Genomic DNA, 19,345 nt, shown 5'->3' on the forward strand with positions numbered 1-19,345 from the left:
ACAGTGGATCCGCTAACTCACCAGATTCCTCAACTTCTTTAACCAAAGGAACCCTAGAAATCGGTCCATTAAAGCTTTGAACCTGGCTTGTAGACCAAACCCACCCACCACAGTTTTCCCTTTGGTTTATTTAGGGGAGTGAGTGAGCCAGCTACTATTATCTCTGCATCTGCAGGACAACCTGTCCATGGTCATAAAAAGCTCAACTTACACTAGGATGCTCCTTGGGAGTCAGGGGAGAACTGAGTTCCATGTTCTCTCTACCCATACCACTGCTCGGAAGGATGAGGATGACAGCTGAGGTGGGAATATCTATATCTGGTGAATGTGACAATAGTGTGTCCCCAGGACACAGCCTTTTATTAAAAGAGGGGCTCGTCCGGGATTTGAACCCGGGACCTCTCGCACTCTAAGTGAGAATCATACCCCTAGACCAATGAGCCACACAATGGGAGCTTCATCCCCTCCTGCTGAGCTCAACGTGGCTCTGTCCTCCCTGGTCCGGGACTGTCCCTGTTTCCTCGCCCATGGATGGTTCCCTTTTCCCCATGAGTGTCATGAGTGGAAGGATTTGATTCCGTGGACGGTGGTGGGGGTGGGGAGGACATGGGACTTTCCTCATTGCCCCACGCTGCGGCTCCAAGTTGGCGAGTCCCAATGCAGGTTTTGGAGGGTTCGGCTCCTCCCCTCTCCTTCTCTGTACAAGGAAAACTGAGGCGATCAGCTCAGCAGAGCGCCCCCAGGTCGCCTTCTGTCACCGGGCTGAGGCCTGGGCTTCAGAGTGAAGCTGGGAGCAGAGTTTGGATCCCATCCTCGACGTCGCGGGTTCCTAGATCCCTCCGGGACAGCCTGGCTCCCCCAGCACCCTCTGGAAACGCCTGCTGAGGGGTCGCCAATCTCACAGCTGATCCAGCCCGGAGAACCGCCTCCAGAGTCCCAGACTCCAATCCCAGTGCAGACCGCAGCCCGGAAGAGGCCCCGGCGATGAGTGGGGGTTTAAGTAGGGAGTAAAAGGATAAGGGAGGAAGTTGCTCAGAAAAGATGCCCCAAGATGCTGTTGCCACTGGTGTGACCTGGGTCACGGTCCCTCCCTGTCCACTGAACACACACGGACACCTGACCTCAGTGCCCAGGCCTGTTCTGGCCACTCGCATCCAGCGGGTCTGGGTCCACCACCCACTGCGCCTGCCCCATGATCCATTCTCACAGGCCCAGGACCCACACCTGCTCTGCCAGAGGTTCTGTTTCAGCCCTAAAGTGACCAGAAAAAGCAAACAGGGCTCCTTGGGGATTTGATGCCAAATTTGATGCCAAAAAGCTCCACAGGGAGCTTCCTCCGCAGTGCCCACTTCCTGTTCCCTGGACAGATGACAGTCAGACCCCAGCTGCAGGCAGGACCTAGACTCAGGGCTCGCTGTAGAGGACAGCAGACCTAGGGTGCCCAAGTGGGGAGGGGGTTGAGGCAGTTCGGAGGGAGGGGCACCCCTGACACAAAGAGGAGTGGACCTGCTGGTGGAGGCAGTGGTGGTTTCCCTTCAAGGAATGGGAATCTTAAAAGGTTCTGTCTGTAGGGGAAGAAAGTGCTGGCCAGGGAGCCTGGTTACCCTGGTTGATTCCCACTAGGCCTCAAGGCCAGAAAGGCCTCCTTGGACATCCAAATGGGACCTGGGGTTCTGTTCAGGAAATGCACTCACTAGGGGACTTAAGAGTCAGGAGGCATGAAAGGGGCACCGAGCATGCAAGACTCCAGGCTTAACCAGAGAAACCGGGGCAATTAGATCAGAGAAGAGGTTCACCAGCACCCTGCCCCCTCTGCTTGTACTGGGCAGCTCTGGCCCTGTGGCAGCTCGCCTGGCAGGGGCTCTGTGCCGTAATACCCTGGGGAGGCCCGACTCTGGGCCTGGGATCAGAAAGTCTCCTAGACTGGGGGCCCTCAGATTCCAACCAAAGTCTCAGTCCCTTTCTGTATCAGCCATGTCTTTTCTGTATTCTGCTATTTAGATGTCTGGAGCCTTACTGAATCTGGAGCGAAGGCCCCTCCCAAGGTTGGTCAATTCTTTTTTTTTAACATTTTTAAAATTTATTTTTGAATTTTTAATTGGAGGATAATTGCTTTACAGTGTTATGTTGGTTTCTGCCATTCATCAACGTAAATCATCCATAAGTGTATATGTCCCCTCCCTCTTGAACCTTCCTGCCTGGTCAATTGTGCTGTTTTTCAGTTATGTTGGACTCTTTGCGACCCCATGGACTGTAGCCCACGAGGCTCCTCTGTCCATGGAAATTTTCTAGGCAAGAATATTGAAGTGCGTTCCCATTTCCTACTCCGGGGGATCTTCCAGATCCACGGATCTGGTCAATTCTTCGAGACAGCAAACAATTCCTCTGTCAGCAGCCATTTTTCAAACGTAAACCAACCAATCCAGGGTCCACAGCCCACGACCACCTGTTTTATCAAACTGTCACCCTCTGGGCCACAATCCACCTGCAGAATCACCTCAAGGCCAGGAAAGAGACAACCAGGGACAGCACCTGTACCCCCGAGCCCACTGAACTTACTTCAGCCAGCCATTTAAACCTGTCTTTCCTGCCTAACCTGTTCCACCTTCCCTGAAACCACAAGAAAGTCTCCTGCCTACATTTTATTCTCCTTCCTTCCGACGCTGGTGAGTCCCCGCCCCCGCTCCCCCCACGGAGACGTGCCACCTCCTCTTGGAAACTGTAATAAGCCATCTTCTCAGTGGCTGGGATCTGTTGGCCTATAAAAACACCGCGGTTCTTCTAGGGGGAGAGGAGACCCCGTGTCTGGAGCACTGCCCCCTGAACCCCCGTGGAGAATGGCGGTCTATTGCGGCCCCATGCGCAGTTTCCTCTGCGTTTCCTTCCCTCCCTGCGTCGTGGGAGAACCTTTGGGCAGCCCCTTCAAATAGGAAAGATATTGAAACGCGGGCTTGTCCTTCACTTGGGTCATAAAAATTTGAGTTTATTACCCAAAGTATAAACACACGCACCAAGTTACATCATCACCCAGTCCAGTGACCGTCTGGCACACGGAGCTGGTCCCCCGAGAGCCGAGACTGACCCATCTGGATCTCCTCCCCCAGCGCCAGGCCCAGACCTCGAGGAGGCCGCCGCCCCTGCGTGCGACCCCAGCGCAGTGATGGCCACTTGGCAGAACAGAACCGAGCGCGGACGATCGGTTCGCGGCCAGCAGAGACCACGATTCTGTCGCTCAGGACTCCGCAGAGTTCCGGAGTCTTCAAATTGAAAACTGGGTGGGAAAAAAAGTGGGCTCGTCCGGGATTTGAACCCGGGACCTCTCGCACCCAAAGCGAGAATCATACCCCTAGACCAACGAGCCGGTGATACAAAAACTCCTGGTGTCTGTCCTTGGAGGCCTGAGACCGCGGTGCTCGGATCCCGGTCTGAGAATTCGCAGCCAGATCCTGGGTATGGTTTCGGTTTCCATTCGAGAAGGAGCAAAGGAGGAGCAGCGCTGCCGGAATCTCCGGGAGAGGGGGCTCCCGCGCCCTCGGGCCCCCGGGCGGCAGAGCCAGACCCCCCACAACCCCCTCCCCGGCCGCGAGGGCCACCCAGTCCGCAGCAGCTAGAGGAGGGGGCAGGTGACAAGGAGGAGGGGGGAGAGACCGTGCGGCCGGGCGAATGTGGTCTCTCATGGTGGATCCCAGGACAGAAATTTCACCCAACATGGGACACAATGAGAATGAGACTCGGCCACCTCCCAACCGGCCGGTCCCGGGTGACCCTCGAGCTTCTTCGGGTCCCTCCTGGTCTGGGCTCGGCCGCAGGAAACCCTCACGGATCTGGAACCTGATGTAGGGGTCAGAACTGGGGGTGGTGCTCACTTCTCCCCGAAGGGCAGCTGCTCCAAATTTTTGCACGAGCAAGGGGCCTACACCGCCCCCTCCCCGCTCCGGGGAAGGAAGGTCTCCCGGCTTGTCCCGGCGGCGAGGCCATCAAGCCTTCCGGATCGGCTTAATGCTACCTCTCCTGAAAGGGGCTGAGAGTTTGGAAATTAAAAATCGTCCATGACTGGAACCCGGCACCTCCCACGCCCTAACGAAGGGAGGCGGTGTGCGCGGGATTCAGAGCTCGTTCCTACCAGTTTAACGTTCAACAAAGTTTAGGAGAATTGTAGCTCCCCAGCTCCTGTCAGCCCGGCTAGCTCAGTCGGTAGAGCATGAGACTCTTAATCTCAGGGTCGTGGGTTCGAGCCCCACGTTGGGCGCTGCTTTTGCCCATGGAGCTTTATAGCTAAACCAAAAGGATTTTAGACAGCGACAAGGTGTATATAAACTAATGCTCTTCCCACGGGGCTTCTTTCTAAGTTCGTAGGTTCTAGACCGGGGAGACTGGCACACTGAGTCTCAGCAGAGTGTCTTGGTTTTGTTTCATTATACGTGTTCTCGAATTTAAAAGCTGAAACTTACGCAGTTTCAGCACACAGAGTGATCCTTTTCTAGGAACTTTAAAAAATATATTTATTTATTTATTTATTTGGCTGCCGTAGGTCTTAGTTACCACACGCAGGATCTTCCTCTAGGAATTTTCTTGAAATTCCTGAGATTCCGGCAAGGCCAAGAATTGTTGCCCAAACTAGGATTCGAACTCACTTCTTATGAGATCAGTCTCAGTTCTACATACTGAACGACAGCAACAAGAGGAGACTTGGAGATGGATTTTCAGCTAACTCTGGCCTTGAGGCTCGCCTCCTCCCACTCTGTGTGTCCCCACCTGCATCTGTTGCGGCTTTCCTCCCTCCTGGGGAGAGATGAGCAGGGAAGGGAGCCCCTCATCTGATCATCCATTCCTGTCCCAGCCCCTCTCCCCTTTCTAAAGTAGAAAGCAAGCTGGAAGTCGTGGGATACCTCAGATAGAGGTGAGGTCCCCCGCTCCCCAAGAAGCAGCAGTGAGGGAAATGTGAGTTCCTTTCTGAGGGTGAGACAGGGGAGCCAGAAAATTTAGCGATGCCACTCCTGAGGCTCTCACAATGTTGGGTCATCTGGGGATCCAGGTTCCAAGGTGGGAGTAAGAGGGGGGCAGGAGAGGGCTTGGGGAGGTGCCTGCCAGGTCACGTCTCTCTTGGTGGCTGGATTGGGGCACCCTACTCATCCAAAAGAGAGGGACCCGACTGTACTCATCAGAGTTCTGTTATAGTCTGTTTTTCTGGGGGAAGTTAGGGAGAGATTATGATTGATTGTAAAGAACTGGCTCCCACAATGAAGCCAGAGAGAGAAATTTAAGAACTAGCGCACTTGTCTATCCTGTGTCCTCCTCTCCCTTACAGATGCCCCCTCAGAGGGTTCTCTTAGTGAACCAATTACACAAAAATCCCTGTCTCAGCTTTTCTAGGAAATGTGTCCTAAAATAGTTGGAAACACTCTAAGAATGAGATTGTTATGGAGCCTAACTTGAGTCGGCTCAGCCTTGTGCAGTAACGCCAATCTATTGATGCTGAGTCATGGTGAAGGAGTTTATTGCAGACCCTGAGCAAGAAGTCCAGGCAGCTAGTGCTCAGAAGGTTCAAACTCCAGAGATGGCTTTCAGGGAAAGGTTTTTAAAGACAAAGTGAGGGATGGGAGTTGTAGGGTGTGTGTTCAGCTCATGAACATTGTGGGGAACTAAGACATGTCAAGCCAGACACCCACCACTTCACAAAATTACCTTTTGTGTATGTGCGTGTGTGTTGAGAACACTTAAGGTCTACATTTAACAATTTCAGGTATACAATAGGGTATTATTAACTATAGATGCCATGGTGTACATTAGATCTCCACAACTTATTCATCTTATAATTAAAACTTTGTATCCTTGTAACACCTCTTCCCATTACTCCCACCCTCCCACCACCAACAAATGGGTTTATTGACTACTGCCTGGATCCTGGTTCGGTAATGAATTTGGAGTTGAGCTCCTTGCCAGTGGGAAATGGGATACTGGTAACTCCTGACATGCAGCAGCACCATGATCAAGCTGCCTATCACTTGGTTGATTATGATGAAGCGCTGACAGAAGCAGGTGCCCTGGGGGACCACGTGGTTGCTGCACTTGACTGTGCGGCAGTAAAGGTGACCACAAGGACTGCGACATGGGAGGGACTCCTCTGGGTGAGCCTGTTGGTTTGAAGAAAGAAAATGACAAGATCAGGTCTTTAAACTTTCAGCCTAAGTCATGCCCAGAGATCCAGGGATATTTTCTGTCAGCCATAAAATAATCATATAGCTGCAAGGCTGACATTGCTGAAAATCAAACACATAACTGCATGATGTATATTGCAGGATGACAACGTAAGTTGAGTTCACAGCCTCGAGAGATGTTTTCTGTGAAAGAAATGGTGTTGATTACAAAGGAGTGGAGCCAAAGCCTGGGGAATTTTAGGTCTTCTTGGACCAAGTTGAGATCCTGAACCCCTGAGTCACTTGGAGTTTCCCTTGCCAGTGAAAGCAGACTACTCTCAGTTATCTGGGGAGAGTAGCCTTCCCATGTTTTAATAGCCCATGATAATCTCACCTGGAGCGGTTGTCTTGCAAGGGGAGGAGAGTTCTCCTCAAAGCCCACACCAGTCAGCTTGTTACCCTCTAACGCTGGTTGTTCCATAACTACAGTTAGATCAGCATGCTGCAGGAGCAAGTACAAAGGCTGGCCTGGGAGGAACTCATTCATATGCCAAAAGAATCACAAATTTTGCTCATTTATGCCAGCAGAAAACTAGGGAATGTGTGTGGGAATGGGTCGAGGATGTTAGAATAAAGAGGATGGGATGTGATTTTTGGATCTAGTGAAGTTATTGCTCTGGGTGCACTTCCCAGAAAGCCTGTGTTTATTTCTTAATTTTTTTTAGCAGACATATCTTTTATTATATGACAGAGGATAATACACTCCCGAAACATGGGAGCAGGCTGACTGCAAAGAAGTGGCTAAAGCCTGTGTTTAAATGTTATTCATGCAGCTGAATGTTTCTTGGTTGGTTGGCTAAGCACTGAACTCAGTGGTGGCCTATGTTTAAGGGGATTAAGATTCAAGAATGTCCCTGGCATCATGTAAAGAAAGGAACTCAGAGACTCTGTAAGATAGAAATGCCGCAGTGAGTCTGTCCTATGTAATGAGCACACCCACCAACCCCACTGAGAGGGCCCCAAGGACACTCCCTTCCATAAGGCAGGGAGAGACATCAGTGAGGGAAACATTGGCAGCTTGGATCGCTCTATGGTCACTGTTCTCTGCAGGCCACATATGATGGTGGGAGATGCTGCATTGAGATGAAGTTCCTGATTTGAGAAGGGATGACAGGACCCCAGGTGCCTGGGAAAGTAGGAGAAGTAAGCCCAGAGATGGAGGATCAGAAGAGTCTCATTCATGGTTGCTTCAGTTATGTACGACTCTTTGTGACCCTATGGACTTTGTGATGCAATGGACTGCCATGGGATTCTCCAGGCAAGAATACTGGAGTGGGTTACCATTCCCGTCTCCAAGGGATCTTCCCAACCCAGGGATTGAACCCGAATTTCCTGCAGCTTCTGCATTGCAGATGGATTCTTTACCACTGAGTCACTGGGGAAGCCCATGAGATATATCAATTCAGTTCAGCCACTCAGTCGTGTCCAACACTTAGCGACCCCATGGACTGCAGCACGCCAGGCTTCCCTATCTATCATCATCTCCTGGAGCTTGCTCAAACTCATGTCCATCAAGTTGGTGATGCCATCCAACCATCTCATCCTCTGTCGTCCCCTTCTCCTCCTGCCTTCAATCTTTCCCAGCATCAGGGTCTTTTCCAATGAGTTAGTTCTTCATATCAGGTGGCCGAAGTATTGCAGCTTCAGCTTCAGCATCAGTCCTTCCAATGAATATTCAGGACTGATTTCCTTTTGGATGGACTGGTTTGATCTCCTTGCAGTCCAAGGGACTCTCAAGAGTCTTCTCCAACACCACAGTTCAAAAGCATCAATTCTTCAGTGCTCAGCTTTCCTTATGGTCCAACTCTCACATCCATATGTGACTACTGGAAAAACCACAGCTTTGACTATACGGACCTTTGACAACAAAGTAATATCTCTGCGGATATATATATGACAAAGCCTCAGCGATCATCTCCTCTGTGGGTATGTAGTAGAAGAGGTTTCTAATTTTACTCTTCACCATGCCGTGAAATTTGGGAGATTTTTACCTTGAGAATGAAGGCATAGATTGCATGGATTAAAAAAGGAGAAAATTTCATTATGGACTATTTCAAGCAAGAACTAAAGCAGAGAAAAATAGTATAATGTGCTCAGTTAAGACATTATCACCTCGTAGAAAAACTTGTTTTGTGTATACCTCAATCCAGTCCATTATCTTTTTTTCCAGCTTTACTGAGATATAACTGACAAATAAAAATGATGTATATTGAAGGTTTACAATGATGGTTTGATGTTGGGAGCCATTCTGGATCTACTGCCGGATGACAAAGTCACAGCACCACTCAAGAAGAAACTGCAAAGCAGTTTCTCTCCAGGATTGGAACCTTCACTCCTTCCTGTTTCTATGCCTTTGTTGTGGCTAGCTGTGTTTCTTTCCTTGTTGGCAGGATTCAAAGGGGCTTCTATAGTGATTTCACGAGAGTTTAGGGGAAAGAAAAATGATCCTCTGTCCCAAAGAAATATTCCCCAAATGATTAAACCTACTGAGGCCCCTGGCTGATGGGTCCCTAACACTCAGCCGGGGAGTAAGGCCATGTTCATTTAAAAAACAAGCCCTAAGCCTATTGTGATTTGGCCTCATGAGGAGATTATTATTGATGACTGAAAACTTGGATCATGTATTAAGAAAAATTACAGAAACTAAGCCAATTGCCTTTTCTCATAAAGATTGGGACGCTAGAGATATTTGTGCCCCCCCAGAACCTGAACACAGACAAAAGGAAATATGTCAGTCATATTGCAGGTGGTTTCAGGGTAGACTGTACAAGATTTGTTTTTGCCACAAATAGTCTTGTGATATGTGGGTAGATGGTAAACAGACCCGCACAGACAATGGCTGTACTATGAAAGATTCTTGACCTTAGACCCCGCTATAGTGCTTATTCCCTGAAGCAAGACGCTGTGTTCGCTGAAGTAGATAGAACAATATGATTTATGACATCATGGATCATGTTTTTAGTAAAATAAGAATAGGTTTCGGGGTAAAAATGTAACCGAAATGTAACAAAAGACCAGGAAAGAACATTTACATCTTAAAATCAAGAGATAAATCATCTGAATAGGAAAATATTGCAAAAGAATCATTACAAAGGTTACTGACCTAAAACATGTGCTATATAAGTAGAAACTTAGAGCAATAAAAAATCTTCATCTCTGAACCTTCAAAAGACTCTGTGTCTTTCTTTCCTTTCTTTCTTTTCGCCGACGCCATTCATCCCTTGGGTACCCCTGGACCAGCTGGAGCAGGACTCCGGCAGTTTTATATATACATTTACACTGTAAAATATTTACCACAGTGAAGTTAATTAACACATCCATCACCTCACATGTTACCTGATGTGTGTGATAAAAACGCTTAAGATCTCTCTTAGCAAATTTCATGTATACAGTATAATACTATTAACTGTAGTCACTACCCAGCCCACTATTTTAAAGCACATTGGCTGTCACATAATTTAATTTCTAAATAACTGGTTGTGTTTATAAAAAATAAAGACTTTTAAAAAATAGAAGTAACCACAATACAATTAATACATCTAGAAAAATGAATAATTATTTCTATATCAAGTAGAGTGGACAGTTGTTAAAATAACGTAAAGAATGCAAGCACTCCTCTGACATTTGAAAACGTGCATGTCTTTATGGGAAAATAAAACCTCACTCGACTTCAGTTCAGGGTGACTGACGGCTGGCTGAGTAACCCCCTGGGGCCCTAAATTTCCCACTCGGGTAAGTAGACACCTTAGACACCCGGCTTCATTTAACTTTTCCCCCCCTCCTCTGGAAGGTTTAAAATACACCTCTTTGTACCCCGGGTGGGACTCGAACCCACAATCCCTGGCTTAGGAGGCCAATGCCTTATCCATTAGGCCACCGGGGCTGATGAAAGCTCTTGTTCGACAGTCTTAGACCAGTCTCTCTGTCACCTCCCTCGCGGTTCCGTACAGCGTCCTGGCTCCAGCTTGGCCTTATTTTGGTCTTCCTGACAACCGTATGCGACCGGTGCATCCACTCAGATCCCGCCCGCCCCCGAGCATCCCGGGACCCCCAGAGAGACTGCGCATGCGCGAAGGAAGCTGCTCAAAGACCTAGGGTAGCAGTTAGCTCCGCTGTCTTGACTGGGACACTGTCCTCGCCTAGGGTGCAGAAGGTCTGGGCAATCAAATCCCGGACGAGCTCTTTCCCTCTTCTTTCAGGAGAATATACGTCCCGTGAGAACTAGCATCAACAAGGAGTTCGCTAGGCAAAATGTGGGCGCGAAGGGGAGAGAGGGAACAGCCGGGAGCTTGGGAAAAGCGTCTGTCACGACCTTCATTCTCCTCCCCACGTTGCCTCTTAGACCGAGAGTGTTTCCTAGTACCAAGTCTAGGCGGTTTTTAGCAGAGCCCAGTGGTCTTAGGTCTTTGTCCTAAGAACCCTCCGTGATGGCTCTGTATATGCCCAGCTAGCTCAGTGTGTAGAGTGTGAAACTGTAATATCACAGAACCTGGCGTTTACTCTCCTATCAGAAGATGGGTATTCTGTCCCCTCTCGAAGATATTTGTCATTGTGCTTACCAGAAGTGGGGTCGGGGGAGGCGCGAGCGGAATTAGATGAAGGTAGTCAAAAGATAAAAACTTTCAGCTATAAGGAAGTACTAAAGATGCAGTGTACAACATACTAAAGACAATTAACACTGCTGTGTTAGAAGAGCTCATCTTTAGAGTTAAGAGAGTAAATCCCGAGTTCTCATCACAAGGATGATGGATAGTCACTAAACCATGATTGTGATAATAATTGTGATGTATGTAAATTGAATCATTATGTTGTTCACCTTAAACTTATACACTGCTATATGTCAATTACATCTCAGTAAAAGTGAGGGAAATAATTAAAATGTTTATCTTAGTGAAACTTCTCTTCTTTTCATTTATGAGTCCTTAGCAAACCATTGAAACATCACGAGACTGATAAAGGAGACAGTGACACTCCCCATGACCTCAAGAGTACCTGCGCCCTCCATTGGGGTACAGGATCAGCTGCCATTCTCCCAGCGTCTTCCCTGAGGGGAGAAGGTCCCATCGCCTTAGTCATTCCACTTAGCCAGAAATTCCTTGGCGAGAACTTGGTTCCGCAGGGAGAGTAATTTTTTCTGGGTAAAATGATGGCTCAATCCTGGGCATATTCTTTACATTTAAAATTTAAATATACATTCACATTAATCATTTAAGGGTATATTCACTGCAAGAAATCGAAATAATCTATTATAATTTTATTTTTTTTTTTTCTTAATATTCATTTTATTATTTCTGTTAAACAGTAGGTGAATAATCGCACTAAAATTTGAAAATTGTGAAATGCTGACAGTTTCCCATTCTAGCTGGAAATAGATTCCAACAACTTATTTCAGTAATTATTTATTAAAGACTGCTGCTGCTGCTGCTAAGTCGCTCAGTCGTGTCCGACTCTGTGCGACCCCATAGACAGGAGCCCACCAGGCTCCCCCGTCCCTGGGATTCTCCAGGCAAAAATACTGGAGTGGGTTGCCATTTCCTTCTCCAATGCATGAAAGTGAAAAGTGAAAGGGAAGTCACTCAGTCGTAGCGATCCCATGGACTGCAGCCTACCAGGCTCCTCCATCCATGGGATTTTCCAGGCAAGAGTACTGGAGTGGGTTGCCATTGCCTTCTCTAAGAAATCGAAATAATCTATTATAATTTTAAAACATTTTTTAGTGTTTAAATATATGCATAACATTAAATTTGCCATTTTGACCATTTTTAGTGTACTTTTTAGTGGCATCAGTTACATTTACAGTATTGCGCAACCATCATCATTACTATCTATTTCCAAAACTTTTTCATCACAATAATCTTTTATATTTTTAAATGCCCCTGACCCCTTGAGGGTGGGCCACCCCGCAAAAGTCCAACCCCTCATCTGTCGTAGTTCTAGTCATCTGAACTATATTCATGCAGCCAGTCGCCCCTGGGCTCCTGGTACTCGTGGCCGGGGTTCCAGGGTCAAGAAGTCGGCCCGGGTCTGATCAGCGTAGGTCTCTCCACAGAGCCCAAGGGTTCACCCTGGGGTCCCGAGCTCCTTAGCTACAGGGATGCATCCGAGGGGCAGGAGTGGGTATGGCTGACTGCCCAAGGGTCCTAGGCTTGCGTAAGGAGCAGTTGGGAGACACGGAAAAATTTTAATCTAAGCAGGAAAACTGAACCCTGCAACGACCACGAAGGGACTCGAACCCTCAATCTTCTGATCCGGAATCAGACGCCTTATCCATTAGGCCACGCGGCCTTGCGCAAGGTAGTCTCTCAGCTTTCCTCATAAAGCTTTTGCTAGCGCCTGCGCAGTGCTGTCCCCAGTGCGCATGCACACGCTGGTCGGGCTCCCTGACCCCGGGGTTCCCCATGAGCCGGGCTCTGACCCCGCAGCTGAGCAGCACCACTGAACACCGCTGAAGTGGCCGTACAACTCAGAGTTCGAGCCCGCGTGAAGCTGCCCAAGCCCCTCCTGTCCCGAGGGCTCCTGATCTCTTCTCCCGCAAGCCCCAGGCCCACGCTGGTGCGGGGCTGCCCGCCGCTCCCGCAGCCCCTTTGCTTCCCCTATCGCAGCACCACTAAACCTGCCATCCAACCGCGTCCGCGGCCCCAGCGTGCGGTGCAGGTGGGGTGGGGGTGCTGTGGACCCTGGGCTGCCCCTTCTCAGGACATCCAGCACCGCCTAGCCCACGTAGGGGTTTCTTAGTCTCGGAGGCGCCCCTTCCTCCCCCAGTGGGCCCAGCCTCCGAAGTGCCTGGCGCTCCATACATCATTTCGCTTATTGTCCTAGTTCCCTGCGTGCGGGCGCTATTCACGTGTCCAGCGATCACCACGTTTATTCCATGCCAGCCGAGCCTCCTGTGCTATCGCGCCGTTTTTAGGTGAGGAAACCGAGGGGTGGACGGGGTCACTGGTGGGGCTGCTGTGTGCCCCCTCCCCCGTCAGCACCCCTGGGTGGCCGCGGGAGCGGTCAGATCCGCAGGCAGAGCCGGCGCCTCAGGGAGCTGCGGATCTCCAGACAGGCCTTGCAGAGCTCATCACAATCAGGACCCAGAACGTCCAGCTCACACACCTGCCGATTGACCTGTGTGGACCACACTCAGCCTGTGCCCGGGACGGCCAGTTTCCCCACGCCTGCGCCCAGCCTGGCACCCAGTGTATTGTGAGGCCTGAAGTTTCAAGTGCTGCCTTGACATCTCTGGGACTCACAGGCCCCCTCGGTTTCCCCTGCTCTTGTCAGATGTGCCCCCCCACCCAGCAGGGAAGGCCCTCCTCGTGGCTAGTTCTCCCACCAACCAGACCAGATGCCCTCCACCCCCGTTCTCATCCTGAAGGGCTTCAGTTCCCTGCCAACCTGTGAAATTATTCCAACAAGTACCCCACGTCCTGTGTCTACAAGGCCTGTGTCTACAGCCCCTGCTGCTTCTCTGTGCTCCCCAGGGCAACCCTGAGTGGCCTGCATGTGAGGATATGTGGCTAATAACTGCTGGCCATGTCTCTGTCTAGTGTCAGGTGTTGTGTGTTCAACCATCTCATGTTTCTGAGGGCAAAGGAATTCCTCCCTCAGCAAAAGGATGATAGGAGGTGATCAGAACACCGGAGCTGAGAAGAAGGTTGAATCAAGCCCCTCTCTCCAGGCCACCCCCCAGCCCCCAACTCACCTCAGTCATCAGCTCCAGGAGGTCTGCCCTGGGGTCAGCTCTGAGGACTTCCACCAGCGTCTGGATAAAGTCTGAGCCCTTCTCATCTCGATAGGCTACACAGCCTAGGCCAGGGGACCAGGGCCAGAAGGTCAGACTTGGTCCCCTCCCAGTTGCCTTCCAGTCCCCAGGGGCCTACTGTCAGAGGAAGTGGGGGCAAGCACACAGGACCCCAGGGCTTGAGGTAGGAGCAGCACCTTCTTGCTTCTGGATTAAGTTGTTGCTCAATGTTTGTGGAGTGAATATACCATAGATTCAATGTTCAAGAAACATTTACTGTGAACCTACTATGTGCCAGGCCCTGAGGCAGACAGAACTATCCTGCCCTCATGGACCTTACAACCTAGAGGAGAGGAGTCAAGTCGAGTGCTTAGCAGAGCCAGCCCTCAGTTTGTGCTCTCCATGTTACTATTGTCACAAATAATAAATATGGAAGGGAGATGGCTTAACTGCAATGCGGCTGCACCCCAACAGCCAAGCCCCAGATGTCCCTAAAGCCACTTCAGATCTCTGGCCAGGAGGTTGGGCTCTGTGTAACTGGATTTCGTGATGACCTTACCTTCAGCGGCTGCATAGACCATCAGCACGTCTGCTTGGTTTGGGCTCCCTGGAGTGGGGCCCCTGGAAGAGCTGTCTGAAAGAGGGACCAACGCCTTTTACCCAGCATCCTAGGACTCCACCTGCCCCAAGGGCCTCCTCAAGTCTGGCTCAAGGGCACACAAGGCAGTAGAAAGAGTGCAGGGCAGGAAAAACAGATCTGGTTTCAAATCTCAGCCCTGCCACTTACCAGCTGTGTGACCTGAGAAGAGCTATTTTCCCTTCCTGTCTCCAGGGTTGTTTCAGGCTCAAGTGGGGGAAGAAACTCTCGATTTTCAAAGGTCCTTGCCCTTTAGGAAGGTTTCCCTTCCTGTGCTCTTGGCAAAGAGAGGAGGGAGGTGGCAGCAGGATCCCAGCTCAGAGCCCCAGAAATGCCCTCCCTGCAGCTTCCACACCAGCCCTACGCAAGCCCTCAGGTAGGCAGACCCACCTTGCACATCAGCACAGATGTGGAGGACATCGGCCTGGGAGGGGGTGGCTGGTGGTGCCCGCAGCCAGCGTCTGAGCCAGGGGAGAGCTGCAGGTCCCACGCCTGCATCCCTGTGCCCTGGGGACAGAGGGGACAGTCAGGTCCGTTCACTCAGAAGACACCCCAGGGTGCTTCCAGGGCTCTAGCCCTCAACCCCCAGAGCTTCTGGGCCAGCCTACCAGGCTGGAAAGACTCAGAGCACTGAATGACACATGCTGAGGGTGAAGGTTCAGGTTCATGGATGTGACTTCTAGGAGAGGCTGGGAGGCGGGCAGGAGAAGGGCAGTGCTCAGGCTTTCTGGAGGAGGTGAATAGCAAGTTCTGGGAGGCTGAGCGCAGGATGAGGAGAGTAGGGCAGCAGGAGGCAGCCTCTAGGGTGGGCCCGGGGCCTGCTCACCCCCACGGCAAGCCCGAAGCAGGAAGATCTTGGGGTGGTCCTGCAGTGCCCCGCAGCGGCTCAGCTCCTGCACCAGTGCCTCCAGCTGCCCCTCTTGCCCGTCAGCCCCCAGGAGCTGCCCCTGAGGCCCCCCGTGGGCCATGAGGGCCACAAGGGCACAGCTCACGGGGCCCCTGTGGGCATCCAGCCGCTTCCGGAACTGGGCCATCTCCTCCTGGAAAGCCTGCGGGGGGGATGAGATTGGGCCTGAGCCAGTGTCACATCCTCCCTAGTACCCGGTGTCCCCACCTCTGGGTGGTTTCTGTAGCCCTCTGCCCACACTACCTCCCACCTCCTGCCAGCCTCAGGCTCGGGGGGAGCAAGACCCTTTTCTAACCAACCCCCCTGCTGCAAAGCCCGGCACGGCCTCATTGGAGGTGATGTGGGTCCAGCTTCCTGCAGCTGGTTCTCCGATCGCCACGGAGAAGTTGCACCAAAAAGTTAAGAGCCGTGAGGGGAGAGCAGTGAGCCGACAGCTGTCTGGGAAGGAACCAGAGACCCTCCCAGGAAAAGCCTAGGGGTCCAGCTAGAGCCTTGAGCAGGGGCCAGCGTGGGAGGTGGCAGGGGCCCAGGAGACTGGACTTCCAGGGGCAGGGAAGTGGGTTCGCATAGAGGCATGCAACAGGAAGGATGGGGGTGGGTTTCCTGCCCATGATTGGTAAGAGGCCCAGGAGAGAGTCCCCAGGGTCCCGGTGGGGGGTACCCTTCCCTCAGAGCACCTCTAGAAGTTCTGGGCTTCCCCTCACCTGGGCTGTAGGGTCTGTCCTCAGGGTGGTCTCGAAACCCAGGGCCTGGCACAGGCCAACCAGTGCCTCCACATCGTGCTGGGTCCCCGGCCAGCCCTGGGTCACAGCCAGGAGGAGGGCGGCCCTGGCCCCGGACAGGTCATACCGAGTGCTGGGGCTGGGCTCTGGCTACAGACAGGGCTAAGTGGATTCAACGCAGTTGGAGGACCTCCCGGCTCCTTCCCCCCGCCCAGGTCTCCCCGCGCCTCCATCCCACTCAAAACTGCTGCCACATGGTTGGACCCCTGCCCTGCCCCCTCACCTCGGGCCCCCAGGGCTCCACGTTCCCTAGGCACAGTGTCCCCCACAAGGAGCTCCGAAGCACTGGGCAGTAGGCAGCCCCTGGGGACTCTTCAGCTGTCCTGGAGAAGACCTAGGGGCAGAGGACTCTTCAGGCGGCCGCTCTGTGGGGGTGCGGTTATGGGGGGGACCATGGCTCCAGGTAACAGCTTGGCCAGGCTCTTTGGGATCCCCTGCCAGAATGGAGGGAGGAGGAGACACGAAAGAAAAGGAAGGCCTGAGGGAGGTCCTAGTCGAGCTCAGGGTCACAGAATTCCAGGATGTGGATGGCCTCAGGGAGACAGTGGCTGAGCCATTAGCCACACTGCTCCCCGGGCCAGCACAGAGGTGGGGTGGTCCCAGAGCGGGTCAGGGCCCATCCGGGAAGGATCCCACCTAGGAAGAACTGTAGAGCAGAGCTGGGGCCCACCCTCACCTCTGGGGTCAGCCACCGACCACCCGCTGCCCAGAGAGAACTTTGGGTCTCAAGACCAGACCTGATCCCCAGGGACCCACAAGTCTGATGGAACCATCATGGCCAGGTGAGTGTGAACTGGGGTGGATGGGAATTCAAGCATCTGCCCATGGGTGACGAGGGGCACAGCCGATGCCTAGAGGATCTGTGCTAGGCTGGGATGGGGGGGTGGACGCCAAGCAGAGCGAGCACCTTGGGCAAAGGCACAGAGCTGAGCAGATGCTGGAAAACCTGGGGTGCCCTCAGTGGGTTGTGAGGACAGGCATGGGTGCGGGTGGGAGGTGAGGCTTAGAGCTGACGCCCACATGTAGACAACAAGCCTTACTCTGCCATGAATGGGGGTAATGGGTTCAGGTAGGGATGAGATCGGGCCTGGGCCAGGGTCACGGCCTCCCCAGTACCTGGTGGCCCTCCCTCTGGGTCCCCTGGTTTCTCTGACCCCCTAGAGAACACATCCTAGCCATCGTCCCCCCTCCCGGGATGCCCCTCCTGGGCCTTCACCTCCATTAGCAGCTGTAGCAGTGACCAGTGAGGACGGCAGCCGCAGAGCTCGCCCAGGCTGGCGAGGAAGGCCCCAGGCTTGGGGACAGCTGGGTGGAGAAGCAGCAGCACATGGGCCTGGAGGGAGGGTCTCGGCCCTCCTGCCCACCCCCACCACCACTCCGTCTGGCTCCCCACCTGGGGGCCCCAGCCGGCCGACTCACCCCCAGGAGCACTGGAGAGCAGCAGGAAGACCTTGGGGCAGCCCCACAGGGCCTTGCAGCGGCTCAGCTCCTGGACTAGCTGCTGTGACTGCCTCAGCTGCCGGCGGGGGGCCACCAAAGCCACAAAAGCACAGCCCACCGGGCCCCCCGTGGGCATCCAACTGCTCACGGAACCTCGTCAGCTCCCCACAGAAGCCCTGGGGCAGGAGTGAGTGCCGGCCTGAGTCCAGGGAGGCCCCAGGTGGGGCTGAGGGCAGAGGTGGGAGGGGACAGGTGAGGGCTCACCTGGATGGAGGCCTCCTGCCTCCAGCAGCTCTCAAAGCCCAGAGTCTGGAACACACCCTCCAGGAGAGCGACTGTAGAAGCTGACACCTCAGGGTTGCAGAGGGCCAGGGCCACCCTTGGACCCTTCACGCTGTACTTACCCTGGGGAGGCAAGGCCAGAGTTGGGATAGGGTGGGGCTCAACTGGGAGCCAGCGATGGGCTAGGCCCGACAGCGCCTACCTTTCTTCCCAGGCTCTCCCAAGCATCAGACACCTGCAAGGCCACCTGCAGGGTCCCAGCCACCAAGAAAGCCATGGGGGCGACCTGGGGGCTTCCTTCGAACAGCTCTAGTGCCAATGCTCTGGGTCCCAAGGCTTGGCCTCTGAGTCTTAGCCCATCAGCTCTGTTTATGAGCGGAACCAGACTCTGCCCCCTGCCCTGGAACCCTGGGTCCTAGACACCCCCAGGCCCTGCTCGGCTCCCTGGCTCCCATGGGCTACTTCCTGCCTGGCACTAACACACCCCCACCTGCACCAGGCGCCTGTGCCCAGTCTATTCTTAGCTTCTGGCTCACCTGCTATCTGATCTCCTTACACTCCAATGTCTCCCTTCTGAGCTGCCACCAGCACCGAAAAAATTCATGCCCTGGCCCTGCCACCCACTACCCCTACTCACTAATTCAGGGCACGTATGGGAGCCTGCTCGCACAGCAACTGCCAGCCTGGGGGCATGGGGAGCAGCGAAGGGCACCGCCCCAGAGGCAGGAACCCCCAGCTGGACTCTGCTCTCCAGGGAGAGCCCCGTGGCTTCATCAGGGAAATGGGGTCCGTCCAGCAACCTCGGGATGAGGCCTGGGTTACATGGGGGCCAGAGAGGCCTGCACACAGACTAGGGGACAACACATCTTGCCTCAGCTCACCCCCACTGTCTCGCAGGTGACCCCGAGGGCACCACCTGCTGAATTGGAAAGGCCTTGGTGGAGTAGAAGGTGATCTCAGCACACACCCATCAGCTCCACAGGGGCCCGGGCCCAGGCCCAGGCCCAGGCCCAGGCCAGGCAGGGGAGGGTCAGATGTGAAAGGCTGCACGGGGCCCGCTTCATCTCAGCAGCACTCCCTCCCTAGGGGATCTGAGCACAGGGTCCAGCTGAGAGCTCCGGGGCCCGTGGGGGCAGCACGAGCCCCTGCCCCGGGCAGTCACGGGCTCCGAACTGTCTCATTTCATCAAGGGACAGAGGGAGGGCCCTGGTGAAAACCCCAGCTCCCAGTTAGCCACCCACTCTCCTGCAGGGCAGGGAGGGGTGTGCCGGCTGTCCCACCCTGAGCCGTCCTCAGACCAGGGCAGGCACTGGCTGCCACGGGGACGCCCCTGAGGCTCCCGGCAGCCCCTGGGGCCCAGGCCACCCGGAA

The 19,345-nt window shown here is 53.3% G+C and overlaps 2 protein-coding genes and 4 non-coding genes across 6 annotated transcripts; 1 reads left to right on the forward strand and 5 right to left on the reverse strand.

Moving 5' to 3' along the window:
* Positions 1-3,289: 3,289 nt before the first annotated feature.
* Positions 3,290-3,361, reverse strand: TRNAP-UGG (transfer RNA proline (anticodon UGG)). Its single transcript has one exon. It is a non-coding gene; the product is annotated as a tRNA-Pro (tRNA).
* An 815-nt stretch (positions 3,362-4,176) lies between these two features.
* TRNAK-CUU (transfer RNA lysine (anticodon CUU)) lies at positions 4,177-4,249 on the forward strand. Its single transcript has one exon. It is a non-coding gene; the product is annotated as a tRNA-Lys (tRNA).
* A 5,758-nt stretch (positions 4,250-10,007) lies between these two features.
* On the reverse strand, positions 10,008-10,080 carry TRNAR-CCU (transfer RNA arginine (anticodon CCU)). Its single transcript has one exon. It is a non-coding gene; the product is annotated as a tRNA-Arg (tRNA).
* A 2,329-nt stretch (positions 10,081-12,409) lies between these two features.
* TRNAR-CCG (transfer RNA arginine (anticodon CCG)) lies at positions 12,410-12,482 on the reverse strand. Its single transcript has one exon. It is a non-coding gene; the product is annotated as a tRNA-Arg (tRNA).
* Positions 12,483-13,044: 562 nt separating this feature from the next.
* On the reverse strand, positions 13,045-17,526 carry LOC145531760 (putative caspase-16). Its single transcript, XM_081555142.1, has 8 exons — positions 17,469-17,526; positions 16,476-16,586; positions 16,175-16,342; positions 15,390-15,612; positions 14,950-15,070; positions 14,486-14,556; positions 13,888-13,991; positions 13,045-13,310 (listed from the first exon to the last, which is right to left on the reverse strand). The coding sequence occupies exons 1-8, from the start codon at positions 17,472-17,474 to the stop codon at positions 13,197-13,199; spliced, it is 918 nt and encodes a 305-aa protein (XP_081411268.1). The 5' UTR covers positions 17,475-17,526; the 3' UTR covers positions 13,045-13,196.
* LOC145530923 (uncharacterized) lies at positions 17,474-18,451 on the reverse strand. The gene is made up of 4 exons (XM_081552270.1): positions 18,177-18,451; positions 17,957-18,097; positions 17,719-17,868; positions 17,474-17,557 (listed from the first exon to the last, which is right to left on the reverse strand). Exons 1-4 carry the CDS (start codon positions 18,249-18,251, stop codon positions 17,474-17,476), a joined length of 450 nt encoding a protein of 149 aa, XP_081408396.1. The 5' UTR covers positions 18,252-18,451.
* Between the last annotated feature and the right edge of the window lie 894 nt (positions 18,452-19,345).

The sequence above is a fragment of the Giraffa tippelskirchi genome, chromosome 13 (genome assembly GCF_054371585.1).
Source record: "Giraffa tippelskirchi isolate mGirTip1 chromosome 13, T2T-mGirTip1v1.2.pri, whole genome shotgun sequence".
Classification (NCBI taxonomy): Eukaryota; Metazoa; Chordata; class Mammalia; order Artiodactyla; family Giraffidae; genus Giraffa; species Giraffa tippelskirchi.